At 54.0% G+C, this 13,146-nt stretch overlaps 7 protein-coding genes across 7 annotated transcripts; 5 read left to right on the top strand and 2 right to left on the bottom strand.

Moving 5' to 3' along the window:
- The first annotated feature begins 1,844 nt into the window (after nt 1-1,844).
- On the top strand, nt 1,845-2,412 carry J3D65DRAFT_101393 (uncharacterized protein). The gene has a single exon (XM_066793629.1). It carries the CDS (start codon nt 1,985-1,987, stop codon nt 2,357-2,359), a length of 375 nt encoding a protein of 124 aa, XP_066651961.1. The 5' UTR covers nt 1,845-1,984; the 3' UTR covers nt 2,360-2,412.
- A 933-nt stretch (nt 2,413-3,345) lies between these two features.
- J3D65DRAFT_680089 (uncharacterized protein) lies at nt 3,346-4,534 on the top strand. Its single transcript, XM_066803706.1, has 3 exons — nt 3,346-3,582; nt 3,639-3,663; nt 3,712-4,534. The coding sequence occupies exons 1-3, from the start codon at nt 3,464-3,466 to the stop codon at nt 4,375-4,377; spliced, it is 810 nt and encodes a 269-aa protein (XP_066651960.1). The 5' UTR covers nt 3,346-3,463; the 3' UTR covers nt 4,378-4,534.
- Nucleotides 4,535-4,738: 204 nt separating this feature from the next.
- On the top strand, nt 4,739-5,696 carry J3D65DRAFT_680088 (uncharacterized protein; the record flags this gene model as incomplete). Its single annotated transcript, XM_066803705.1, has 2 exons — nt 4,739-4,963; nt 5,018-5,696. Exons 1-2 carry the CDS (start codon nt 4,845-4,847, stop codon nt 5,694-5,696), a joined length of 798 nt encoding a protein of 265 aa, XP_066651959.1. The 5' UTR covers nt 4,739-4,844.
- A 1,813-nt stretch (nt 5,697-7,509) lies between these two features.
- Nucleotides 7,510-8,811, top strand: J3D65DRAFT_685633 (uncharacterized protein; the record flags this gene model as incomplete). The annotated part of the gene is made up of 2 exons (XM_066803816.1): nt 7,510-7,604; nt 7,863-8,811. 2 exons carry the CDS (start codon nt 7,510-7,512, stop codon nt 8,434-8,436), a joined length of 669 nt encoding a protein of 222 aa, XP_066651958.1. The 3' UTR covers nt 8,437-8,811.
- A 375-nt stretch (nt 8,812-9,186) lies between these two features.
- J3D65DRAFT_670906 (uncharacterized protein) lies at nt 9,187-10,554 on the top strand (the record flags this gene model as incomplete). Its single annotated transcript, XM_066803344.1, has 2 exons — nt 9,187-9,293; nt 9,345-10,554. The coding sequence occupies 2 exons, from the start codon at nt 9,187-9,189 to the stop codon at nt 10,552-10,554; spliced, it is 1,317 nt and encodes a 438-aa protein (XP_066651957.1).
- A 55-nt stretch (nt 10,555-10,609) lies between these two features.
- J3D65DRAFT_101276 (uncharacterized protein) lies at nt 10,610-11,604 on the bottom strand. Its single transcript, XM_066793628.1, has 2 exons — nt 10,751-11,604; nt 10,610-10,684 (listed from the first exon to the last, which is right to left on the bottom strand). The coding sequence occupies exon 1, from the start codon at nt 11,487-11,489 to the stop codon at nt 10,875-10,877; it is 615 nt and encodes a 204-aa protein (XP_066651956.1). The 5' UTR covers nt 11,490-11,604; the 3' UTR covers nt 10,610-10,684; nt 10,751-10,874.
- Nucleotides 11,605-12,464, bottom strand: J3D65DRAFT_101275 (uncharacterized protein). Its single transcript, XM_066793627.1, has 2 exons — nt 12,157-12,464; nt 11,605-11,953 (listed from the first exon to the last, which is right to left on the bottom strand). Exons 1-2 carry the CDS (start codon nt 12,305-12,307, stop codon nt 11,721-11,723), a joined length of 384 nt encoding a protein of 127 aa, XP_066651955.1. The 5' UTR covers nt 12,308-12,464; the 3' UTR covers nt 11,605-11,720.
- Between the last annotated feature and the right edge of the window lie 682 nt (nt 12,465-13,146).

The raw sequence follows: 13,146 nt of genomic DNA, 5'->3' as shown, positions 1-13,146 counted from the left end.
CAGAGCAACACCGAGCTCAAGAGCTCAACTCTGTCATCCAGCGAATGTTTCGTGTGCATTCGCGTGGTTTCAAGAAATCGGCCAACTCTGCGACAGCTCATCCCAAAGTCAAACAAACAGAGTGCTCCACTGTCGTTGGAATCAGCTCGAAGGTCAAAGAAGAAGAGGGGCTTTCACAAACCTCTGTGGCCTTCCGAAAGTACTGTCCTTTGCGCGATCAGTCAGGATGCTTGCATTCAGCCAGCTTTGCGAAACTCCGAAACCTCGCATCGGGAGTGCCGGTACCTACTTTTCCTCTCCCTCGATCTTTACTTCATTTCCCACCTTGATCTTCACATCTTCCTCTGGATCTTCTGCAGGCTTTTCTCCTGCAGGCTTGTCTCCTGCAGGCCGTTCTTCTGCAAGCTAGTTGACATGATGCAGTGACTGGTTTACGAGCCTCGGGAGTGTCTGCCACCTTTGCCACCTCTGCCTCTACCTCCACCTCTACCTCTGCCTCTACCACGTGAGTTTTCACCTTCTGGGTAAGGTAGAGCCGCTGTAAGACTGCCCCAAGTCCGAGTAGGTGCCTCTGGCTGACCGGTCTGAGGCTGCTGCTGCTGCCCCCACTGCAGAAGTATTGAGCCCAGGAACTGGATCAAAAGCCTCGATGATGCATCGGTATCAATCGAAGTCAGTCCGCCGCCAACTGGGGCGTTGCCGACGCTGGACTCGGCAAAATGGCTGTAGGAATGCTGGCCCTCTTCACCAACATTGGAGTCGCGTTGGTGCCGTGAACCAACATGGGACGTCTGATGGTCTGCTTCACCATCATCGGGGTTGGGGTTCCATACTGGATGGTAACTCTCCCCATCCCAACCGCCGTAGCGACGATACCACTTGGGTCCCCTCAGAGAACACCACTTGCCCTGGTGGTCCCACAAGCCGCAGAAGTAACACCGTCCGGTGCATTGCCACCACTTGGTGTCCTCGTGCTTGGGCTCGCCGCAACGGATGCAGCTGTTTTTCCAGCCTCTGTTGTATTCATCTCATGTCAGTATGCTGGCCAGCTGGTGAACTGTGTGTGCACTTACCTCTCAGGCGGAGGAACGTCACGCTGGGCGTAGTGGCCCTTGTACGGGGCCTGATTGTAAGGTTTGCGGGGTGGTCTCCCACCGCCACCGATGGTCTGAACTTTTGGCATGTTAGCGTGTCAAAAGTATGGTGTTGGGTGTTGAGGGTAGAAGCAATGTTTTGAAGTCAAAGTGCGAAAATGCCGGCAGGGCACGAGCCGCCGCCGCGCCAGCAGGAACGGCAGCACAACCGCACAAACACTTCACGGAAAAATCAGCCAGGGTCTTGGAGGCCATGTAACGACAATCGCCCAGCAGAAAACGAACTCGGTCGCTATCAATATAACCAACCACCGCCGCTTTCTTCTCTTCAGCATGGGTAACGCCAATCAACCCGTATCATCAAGCTCTTCTGATTCAACAACATAGTAACCTCCAACATTACTCGCTGGAACAGCAGAGCATGGATGCTTGCGGGACGCTCAAGAAACACTGGTCGCAAAATCGAGCTTTACGGCCTCGCAGTGGGTGCCAAAAGAGTTGAGACGGCACACATTGTTGCGCCCAGGGAGCATTCATCTGCCATTCTAGCGACGTTGAGGGGGAATTCATCCGCTGTTCAGCGACCCCCAAGGAGCAGTCATGTGCCATTACAGATGCCCCCAGCCTGAAGCAAACGAGAAGCAGGGAAACGATAGACACCCCTCCCGGAAGACAACCTCGAGTGCAACAGACAACCCACCTCGCCGCGACGATTCATTGAGAATGCCGACGGAAGATTGGCCAAAATCACAGCAAACGAGAATCGGCGAAATATTCAAGTTCAATTTCGACTTCGCCACTGTCCGTCGTGGGGTGCACGCATCCGTGTGTGGCACAGCAAGCGCGCGCCCAGGAGCAAAGATCCATAGCCAATCAACACTTCCTCGAAAATGTATCGTCAGTCACAAATGGCAGATGTTGGCGTGGCTCGGCTTTTGGCATCTGCCTTGTGTTTAATCGTTTTCAAGTGCAAATGCGCGGCGCGTTCTCTCTTCTTCTCTCGACCTCGATCTTCCCTTCTTTGTATCCTTTCTTCGTCCTTCAGCCTCCGTCCTTCAGCAACTCAACGCGATTCTCCATGGGGTATCCAAATATCCAGCACAATGTGGAGAGATGGAAGACGGTCCAGAACGGCCGCGTTCCCGTCAACGAGAAGTGGGAACATCAATCAATTCGTCCCATTGGAAATGCAACGTACATCAAAGTTGTCCATTGGGATGAAAGGTAATCAGGACTGCTCCATTCGCCATAAAATGTTACACTGACATGAGTTCAGCCGCGATTTGAGTCAGTATGAAATCATTCGAATACGAATTTTGAATGTCAAAAATTGCTCCTTTCTCTACCTACACAAGTCTTTCTTCGAACATTCATGCCCTGAGCTGTTGGAAAGACTGAGAGCAACTCACGGACTTGGGACAATTGACCTCCCAGTCTCCTTTTGCGGACTGCAAATATTGCGGTTCTGGTACTATGAAAACAGACTGCCAGTGTTCAAACGGCGCGAGTATTACAGCATGGACTCTGAAGCCGCAGATTTTGAAGCCTACGTCTGCGGCCGCTTGCTGAGGGCCCACACTTTCGTCAAAGATGTTTTTTCAGAATCTTCGATATGTACGTGGAACTCGAAAACTTCCGGCCAAATCCATCGTTTGTCTTGAAAGCAATCCAGCATCTCTCACCCAGCCCAGAAACCATCTACGAGGTCATCGATTTGTTTGCGTCCATGGATCCGGTCTCGTTCTGGCTAGAAAAACATGACTGTGTGCCGTGGAGACTTTTTCATTACACGTATTGCATGCTGGTAGATCATGGCAACGAAGAAGAGACGAAGCATCCTCAAGACCAGGACATACAGATGATTGATGGGGCGAATTCGGCATTCCGTCCTGCGGGGATGAACAAGCCACGGAGGCTTTGACGATGAACGGATTGTTGATCTGCTGCGGACCTTAAACAAGTGGGAGTTGCGATCCTGTAACCGAGTGGCGTGGTTCCAAGGTCACTGTCCGCAGTTTGTAGGGGGCTCGTTAGATTCGGGGGCTGCGGAACCTGGACTGAACCTGGAGCATCACCGCGCAGAGCATTACGACGATGTTGGCACGCGTAACTGGTCCGTTTTCGATAAGTTCATCGCTTATTGTCTCGTGCTGTTCGATCTTTCCGAATGCTGGGTGGCGCCTCCTCAATTTTCTCGACATGTACGAGGCTCCATCCTTCCCACACTTGGCTCAAAGCTGGATGATTTGCGGCAAGAAGCTGGTGGTACTCCATCATCTGTCCGCTCAAGGCATACCTTTCTCAACAGATCAACTCTACCATCAAATCATTACTGCTGCGAAAATCTTCAGCAACCTTGCCAAGCCGTTATGCCTACGCCTACAGGGGAACCGCCTTATCACTACACATACAGTCGATGTTGTGTCAAGACACGCGTGGAGGATGATTTCAATGCCCGCATGCTGAAGGATCCTCCAAAGGCCGGGAGGTACTTCAATCTCCTGGACTCAGTCACATGGACTCTAATTAACATTGTCACGGCAGCGACTACAAGTTCGACTCTTTACAAGTACGAGTGAACCTGTCCAATGGCGAGCACGGTGTCATATAGCGTAAGGCATTCGAATACTGGTGTTTGAACGTTGGCGGAGCACTTCTCCATCGCGAACGAATCGTCCTGGACCATCAAGGCGCCGAAGGATTCAGCCTCGACCTGCGAGAGTTCTCATTCTCGGCCTTCAGAATTTTCCACCACTGGGTACTGGACTTTCGACTACCATTCATCAAGACCCGTTCAGACAGGTGGTCTCCGGACGTAGTTGCGACCGACATGCACGACGAGGTCGCCTTGTTTGAAGCATACAGCCTGGGCTGGCGTCTCGGAGCGGTCGTTTTCACGAACCAACTGATGAGCCACATCGCGGCAATCTACGACCCGCCTGACGTTCTTCCTCCTCCATTTTGTGCGTTTTACCAAGCGTTCAACTTCCTCCACTTCAGGAACCCGATGTGCAAGTTCCTGGTACAGTCGTGGTATCGAAAGCCACAATCAGACCACGCGCAAGAAATGGAAAGGTTGCGCGTACTTTTGGACGGTAGAGTCTTTAAAGACGCGTACATGCAGAGGATCGTCATGCGCCTGCATTACGCCGACGACCTTCCAGCGCCTGACTCTTTTACTCGTCACATCTGTCGGTACCACACACACTTTCTGAAGGGCAATGACATCAGGAGGAACTGGACTCGGCATCAGCAACGCCTGGAGGTTGGACTTTGCGGATAGAGACGGTCCAGACGCTGTCTGCATCAAGAAACCTTCAATTCATCCCATCATCATATCACTGCAGCTGTCGTAGATGATTCCACGCTGTGACAAGATGATGTGGAAGGTCTTGACCTCCTTTGCTCATCAAGGCTATTGAAACCTGATGTGTGAGTTCACTCCCTTGTATGCGCTGAAACCACTCCACGAGTCTGGGTAGGTATTCACCCAAGTGACCAACAGTCGCCGATCCACCTCCCAACAGCCAGATGGAAATCTCACTGGATCCAAGTGAATCGCCTTGAAACTCAGCTTCCTTCAACTCCTAGCCGCGCTGTTTGAAACACGCTGTGTAAACAGAATCGGTGTCCTCGACCCCTCGTGGGTTTCGGAGCGAGAACGCCCGGAATTTAAGTACCTTTGGAGTGTGTTCCCATGGAATCTGTCAAAAGCTTCTCCCCTGTGGATTTTCTCATTGCAAAAACAAGATGTCCATCGAGGAACGGGAGACTCTCCCTTGCGATACGCGCGAGAAGCGTTGTGCCACCCAGATCGGACGACCCCAGGAGTTTTCAACACTGATGATGCAAAATGCCCCAACTTACAGGTACTGAAATCAGCTTATGCTTCTCCTCAAAACATGCTTGCTAATTTTCGCCAGGGAAGGGAACACACTGATTACAGTGAGACTTCAAGACCGTGTGAGACAGAGTTGCGACGAAAGACTCATGAGATACTGGTGCTTCAGCTTGCACAGACTGTTCTTGATTCCTCCGGTGCCCCAAGAACATCTCAGCCCGGCGTACGATTTGGGAGAATACTCGGTGGCATCTTTCAAGATCCTCTCGGAGTGGATGAAATACTTCCGACTCCCCGTCTTCGACAATACCTCTGACGCTATCGACTCATATTTTCTCGGCTGGAAACTCGGTGCTCCAGTTTTCTGTAATCTCATCATGACACGCTTGTGCAAGGTGTACGAAGACGGTGAAATGATCCCTATTTACTTCTTGGTCGACAAAGCTTTCAGGTTGCCTAGTTTCCAGAATCCGCCCTTCAAATTTTTCTTGCGTGTGTATATTAGGGCAGAGGCCAGATACAAGGAACTATCGCCCGAAATGCTTGAGATGAGACGGAGCCTGTACCCACAAGTACTTCGGGACTTTATCGAGAATTCCTCAGGCAGACATCAGGCCGAAGCCCCTGAGTCGTTGTTAGCAAACGCTTGCGACTACCACGTCCACTTTGACATCGCTCCTGGCGGCTCTCCTTCCGGTGACCACTGGAACATGTCATGTACTGGCTGGGTCGATTTTCTGGAGACAAACAAGTTGGTTTGATGGGACGCGGACTCAAGAAATTGACATGAGAAGTCTGCTTTTGTGGAGGATGGATGCTCCCTGATTGTTCGATCGCAGTCTGTTGTGTACCCAATCATCGTTTCGGCTTTTGTTTATTCATATTTTCAACTTAAGTGAAGATTGTCGGACGCGCGGAACCAGGATACTTCTCCGAATTCTCAAAATGACCAGGGCTGACCGACTGCGCGCCAATTTTGCGTCCTGTTGGAGCTTCCTCTAGAGGGATGTTGGGGGTTGGCATCAACCAACGGACCCCTGTCGTATGACCAACAGTGACGAAAGTCTCCTGGTTTCAGTACCAGCCAAAGCGAACGAATGCTCCCTGTTCCCTCTGGCCTTAGTCCCTGCATGCGCCGCGTCTTCTCCACAAACCGTTGTCTTCCCCAAGCCTTTGTACCGCCCTTGTATCATGTTGCGTTGTGTTGTTTGTAGATAGAAGGAGTTGGCCAGTACAACGGCTTAGATCTAGTAGTTGTAATGAACGCGCGGCAAGCGACCGCTTTTGATTCGACTGACCTCGGAACACTGTTAGCTTTTTGCCACCACCTTCGTCCTTTTATCACCTCAAAAGGAAGCGCCTCAGACTGAACTTCTGCTGAGAACTGTGCGTGTCCCCAGATCTCTCCCTTCGCTGAAATCATGCCTTCTCCTCCAGCCCCACCGCATGGCGAAGGTTATCGGCGCTCCTGTCGCGGAGGAACTTATCAGGACATGTACTCACGTACATTCCATAAGCGGTCAGTTAAAAAGCGCCGACAATTTCCAGCAGCTGAGACTTTTCCAGAGTTGGAGGAAACACTGAGCACGTCAGCGAGCATTTTCATCGCCATCAATCCAGCCGCGACGAATCCTACTGCCACCGCAGATGCTCTTACCGCACTTCCCGACACCGAGAAGATTCAGGAAGAGATCTTCCGCCAGCACCCAATAACGACCAGACGCCTCCCGAAGAGAACAGAGACGCGAGGCCCAATCAACCTGGAGGAGAGGCTCAGGCTGAACAACCGGATCCAGGCACGGTAGCTCGCGTAAACCCAGGAGGACGTCCAGCTTCAGGAGAACCAAGCCGGGACGGCTCTGCCGAAGTCCCCCAGAGCCGACTACTGGACACAATGGAACGCCTTGAGTCTTTGTGCCAGAGGGTTTCAGATAGGCTGGATTCGCGACCCGAGCCTTCTTGCGACAGATTTGACCATGATCTTGGAAGTTTGTCTTGGCAAGAATCGTCATGGCATGATTTCGACGATTGTTTCGACTGGCCGGATATGGTTGGACCCTTCTTTCCTTGTTCCATGGACGGCTGTGGTAGCCCTCAGCGGAGGTCTTCGTACTGGTCGTCGCGCAGGAGGGAGTTCACCGAGACTAGGCGTATTGGCCGTGGCTGATGGGCGTCGGATGTTGTCGGATAGTTTTCCGGTTGAATGATCTAGAGGTTTCGAAAGAGGATGCTGCAATTGCGCCCTTCCCTATGTTTCTCGTCAATGTAAAAAGCCCATTGTAGGCTTCTGGAACGTACCATTTTGTGACGTAGGCCCTGTAGGCCCTGGAACTCTGGTACCCTTTTGGAAGCACAGGAAGCTTCCCAGTTTCGGATGGCGCGTGCTTGGTTGCTGCATACTCATTGTCACGCCACGGCAGGCACATCTTCTGCGGACCGCCCAAGTGAACGCCATTTGCCTGAGGCTGGTGCTGTCTTCGGCTCCGCTCGCCTGGGCCCGCCGGCGTTGCACTTTCAAAAATACGGCCTCCCTTCCTCTCCTCAACACCCAACATCTCGACCTTTGCCTACACGATGCCAAAGGCCCAGACCATCGGAGGCGGTGGAAAACCGCCAGACAAACCCTACAACAAGCCTCCTAATAAGGAGCACTACGGCGAGCGCGAGATGTAAGTACACGCACCTTTCACCCGCGGCTCAGCATTCTGACATGACCGCGCTTAAACAGCGGCTGGAAACAACGCTGCGCCCGCTGCGGCGAGCCCAGGCACGGCTGCTCCTGGTGGGAATGTAACGAGCGATGTTTCCACTGCGGCCTGTGGGAACACGAGGGTCTTACATGCCCAGAAAAGCCGCTCAGCTTTTTTCGACGTTACGGCGGCATTTTGTTTCGGGTTGACGGCACTCCGAGGACCTTTACTGGCAAGCCGAGCAATAACCAAGCCGAGCAATAACAAAGCCGACGCCAACTTGCCCCGCGTAGCTAGTACGCCGGTGGCCAAGTCGAACAACGGCCGACTCGCCCAAGCCGCTGCCGCCCCAATCGCCCCAGTCGCCGCTGACCAGGCTGGAAACCCTTTCCTTGCGAACATTGGAGCGGCGGCGCTTGCGCAGTTTGCTATCCACGCAATGAACCAGGCGGGGCCGAATTTCTTTTTGGGGGTTCCATTTACATTCCCCGTCCAGACTCAGGAAGGCCTGCCAGCGACTCCCGCCCAGTCCCTGACAAGTCGAATCGCGGCTCCCCTCCAGCAACAGGGCGGTCGCTCACGCAGCCGCAGTTCCCGTGGAGGTAATTCGCGTGGAGGCGGACGTGGAGGTGCCTCGCGTGGCGGACGCGGAGGCTCCCAAGGCAGAGGCGGTTCGCAACAGCAACGGGGCCGCGACCAACAAGATCAACGTCCTGCTCCTCCAGTCAACCAGGACCAAGGCAGCGAGGCGGACAAGGACATCGACACGGCAGAGGATGTGGCCAAATACCTCGACGCTTTCGAAGATTAGAAGGTACGTTCTTTGCCGCTGATGACAGCTCAAACGCACAACGTTGACCTCTGATAACAGCTCAACCGCATGTTCATCTCTGCTGACCACTCGATGTCACGCTGTTCGCTCCTGACGAGAGGTTGGAGTTGGAGTCTTTTTTCACTCCTGATGATAGCTCGGAGTCTTCCTTTTTGCACTCCTGACGAGAGGTCAGAGATGCTTTTTTCGGTCTCACGCAATCGCCTCAGTACACGGCGCGAAGTAGTCGAAGGAAAGGGGTTCGAGTGCGGTAGAAAAGTAGAGCGGCAGTCAACTCAAATGAAGTTCTTCAGAAAGATCATCACTGGCCCATGGTTGTACCTGTTGCGTTCGTTGGCGGGAGGAATCAAGTGTTGTCGTAAAGTGTCTTGATTGAATAATATAGAGGTTTCGAACGTGGATGCCCCAATCTTGCGGCCCCTAGGCTTTGTGTCAGTGTCATTTTTCCTTCATGGGGCCTTGGAGCGTACTGCTCTGTGCTGTAGGCTCTCGGATCATGACTGGGCGCGTTTGGTTGTCGCATACTATTTGCAGTGCCGAGAACTGCGAAGTGACTGGCGTAGAAAGGTCCGCCAGCTCGTCAAACGCCTACAGCGCCCGAGAGCTTTCCCCAAAGCTGTAGCATGTGCTGTCACCTTCGCTTCTTTACCCTCTACCCTCCCACCAACATTTTCTGCCGCGCCGCGCAACTGACAGAGCCACAACCAAACACCAACCACACCTCTCACCATGGCGCCGCAACGCCCAACCATGAGCGCTTCTATCCGCGGCTTCGGCGAAGAGGGTTTCGACCGAGAGAGTCTCAAGACGTCGCGTCAGAATGCTCCATCCTTCAGGTAATCGCTGAACTTCTTTCACACTCAAACTCAAGCGCTGACACGTGCCAGCAATGGGCTCTTGAGAGCCAACGAGCTCGTCGCCGTCGTCTTTCCGCGTCACGCCAACAGGACCATCATGTGCCACGCCGACATCTTGCGCTTCTGGTCGTCGGAGCTGCGCAACCTCATCGACAACGGTGAAGCGTCGCAGCAGGGAAGTCAGCAGGACAACGGCAGCGCCGCCCAACCCACCCAATTTTCGCTTACGACAATCACTTTGCGCGACGTCCAGCCGCAGACGTTTGCCATCTTCCTCGACTGGGCATACTCGGGAAATCTTCCCGACACCAAGCCTCTCTTGACTACACCATCCCCTGCCGACACCGATGAGTCCGAGTCAAACGCGTCCTTCTACTATCGCCAGCCCGAGGCAAAGTTCCTGGAAGCCTACATCTTCGGCCGCCGCTACCACATCCGTGACTTTCGCAACGACACTTTTGACTGCCTCTACGAAATCGTCAACTGGCGCAAGGTTGGCAAGGAGGGCGATCCCACTGGCAAGCTCATGCCTTCACTCCTGGTGTGCTACCGCGCCATGTCAGCACTGCATCGGGAAGACAGGATGTGCGACTTCTTCTGGTACGTGTTCTACCTTGACTTGCCGGGCGCAATCCAATCCACGCGGGAGGAAAGCTGTGCAATTGAGCTCCAGAGATACTGGGGGGTTCCAATCGGGGACCACTGCAAGAAAGGCGATGTCCGAGATGGCTCCTTCTTTGGTCAACTTGTCAAGCAGGAGAAGAAGACGTATTGTCAGAGCAAACATGAGCATTTGGGGAACGAGCATGCTGAGTGCTGGGCGCATTCCATGGCGAACGACTCCGCGGGTAGCATCGACGAGGAGAAAGACAGCGACACGGACGGTGCCAACAGCAAGATGGACGAGGATACCGAAGAGGAGAAGGGCGACGCCGACGTCAGCATGGACGAGAACGATGAAGTTGAAAAAGGCACGCACGAGCAGGAGCCTCCCAACCTCAAGGCCTTCAGCGTCTGGGGATGCGACGAGTCCGCCAGCGAGGACTGGGATAGAGATTATGAAAACAGCAGCCAGGGCTACGACAGCGACGAGTTGAAGGAAGGCGAGGACGAAGGCGAGGAGGAGGGAGGAGATGTTGTCTCTGAGCTGGTGTCGATGGCATTGGTCGACGTCGAGGGTCCTCACATTGGAGGTACCGACACTGGTTCTGAGGCGGAGAGGTACCAGTATGCCTGGTAAGAAGCCCACGACATGCTTCTTGACAGCCTCAAGGGCAATCTTGCCGTTGCATGCATTTCCGATGGTGCACAACGGCCTCAGTACACAGCGCGAAGCAGTCGAAGTAACGGGTTTCGAGTGCGGTAGCAAACTGGAGAGGTAGTTAGCTCAAATGGAGTTCTTTCACAGAACGATAGTGATGAGCCCATGGCCGTACCTGTTTCGTTCGTGGGTGACGATGCTGGCTGCCCAATGGTGATGTCAAATGCCTGTGAAAGAAGCAGCCATTTGGATTGCCTCTGTTTCCTGGTTTCTCCATGGATCGTCTGCGGTAGAGGTGTTCAGCAGTCGAATGCTCCTCGACCGTGCCTCATGGTGGATGATGAATGCATCCAAGGCTGTCGATATGGATAGCAAAGGGCCTTGGTCCCGTGATGTTCTTGTGTGCTGTCTGCCGGTGGTGGCAGACCCATGAGACAAAAGTGCGTCCGCTCTTGCTCCTGCCCGGCGCGGCACCCGCTTGCCCCCGAGCTGGTCGCACTCTGACTCCAAAATTTTCCTCTTCCTCTCTCTTCCTCTCCACCACAATCGACACGCCAGACTGCAACATCACCATGTCTGCAGCCATGGCATCTGGTGGCGGCGACAAGCCGCCCGACAAGCCAAACATCAACAACAACAACAACAACAAAGGCCACTACCAGAGTGGCAGGCGTCAGTAAGTGACTACGCCCCTCTCTCTCGATATTCCAGGTATGCGCTCTGACAGGTTGCAATCCAGGAAGTTTTACGCCACACGGTGCGTTCGCTGCCGCGAGCCGAAGCACTGTTCTTCCTGGAACAAGTGTGACCGCAGATGCCAATTCTGCCACACTTTCGAGCACGCGGGCGACTTTTGCCACCATGCACGCTTGGCCTTCTACGTGCGCCACGCCCACGTCCGTCTGCCGGCTCATCTCAGAAGCAAAGAAGCACAGGCGGCGTGGTATCTTGGCCCCAGAAGGGCCCCCAACCAGACGCGGAGCTATTCAGACGTAGCCAACCGAAGGACTACCGCGCCCGCGAGGTCCACTGCCCCAGCAGCCTCCGCATACAACACGGAGCCCGCGGCCTCAATGAACGACAAAACGGGACTCGGAGGTCCCTCGGCCGGCTACGAGTTCGTCAACGAGACGGCCAACAGATTTTCAAGGGCTCGGGAGCTGTTGTCCAACGCGAACACCCCTCTTCGTCCACAGCCCCAGAACGACGAGCAGACGCGCGCCCAGCAGCCGCGCAACAGTCAACAGCAGCAGCAGCATAGCACCCAGCCGCGGAGCTATCAACAGCAGGGCTACCATCAACCGCGGAGTTATCGCAATGAGCCGCGCAACTTTCCTCAGCCGCGGAACGATCGTTACCAGCCGCGACACTACCAAAGCTCGTGGAACGATCAGCAGCCGTCCATTAAGAAGGAGGACGAGGAAGACATCAAGACCGAGGAAGAAGACGTCAAGATCAAGGACGAAGAAGAAGACGTCAAGGTAAAGATCGAAGACCTGGACGACTAGCTGACCTTTGCAGTCGACACACCTGAGCAGAAGCTCAGTGACAACAGACGTTTGCGTGCCCATCTTGACTTACCTGAACAGAAGCTCAGCCGCAACAGAAGTTTGCCTACCCCATTTACGTGACAAAGAAGGTCACCCGCAACAGAAGTCTGCTTACCCAACTCAGCATACGTGATCAAGAAGCACACACAAGCAAGACAGAAGCTTGCCTCGCCTGCTGCCATTTACGTGACAAGAAGCTCACACGTAGGGCCGCATCTTACCCTTTCATACATTCCCAGAAGAGAATCAGTAGAAGATTCAGGTAGCCAAGAGCGTCCAGAAGACGTAGAATCTCAAACTTACAAGAATCCACTCCGCCCCATTTGTGATCGTTGAATCGTGATGTCCCTGCCGTGATCCTGCCTGTAAAACTGGACAACAGCGCCGCGTCCCGCCTGAATGCTCCTCATTGCCGCCTCTTTCCTACAAATCGTGGTGTTGAACACTCCAAACGCGCTTACAGGCGGACGAACATTGTCTCTCCAAACCCCACCACCTACATCCAAGGGCGGACCACCAAACACAACGACACGAGACGACATGAATGAAAAACCGGAAAAGCCGAAGCATATGGTGTTGCCCAAGTCCAAATGCGATAGAGAAGGAATAAGTTCGTGGGTATAAGGTAAGTAAGGTAGGTATCTCGTCGACCGGGCGCTGGCTCTCCCGCCGCCCACGCCGCCGCCATTCACTCGAAGACAGCACACCGCGCGAGCTCCCAGGAGAACCGCTGCAGTCCGCGCACGCCGCCTCAGCTGAGCTCAGCTGCGCCCACCAAAAAGAAACAACAAGGCAAAAGTAAAAGAAGAGTGGGATGTCTGCCGCACGCTGATATGAGCACCACCACCACCACCACCGGCCGGCCGCTGCGGCACGTCCGGGACGGCTGGCTGGCTGGCTAGCTGAACAGCCATTAGCGACAAACTCTCATGTACGCATTCGCTCCGACCCAATTTGTGAGAAAAGAAACCGCCCAAACGCCGCTGTGCCAGATCGGGTCCAATTTAGGAAACGTTACCAA

This window comes from Phyllosticta citribraziliensis, assembly GCF_038025025.1.
Source record: "Phyllosticta citribraziliensis strain CPC 17464 chromosome Unknown J3D65scaffold_11, whole genome shotgun sequence".
Taxonomy (NCBI): domain Eukaryota; kingdom Fungi; phylum Ascomycota; class Dothideomycetes; order Botryosphaeriales; family Phyllostictaceae; genus Phyllosticta; species Phyllosticta citribraziliensis.
Note: the sequence above shows the minus strand (reverse complement) of the source record. Positions and strands in the feature narration are given on the sequence as shown.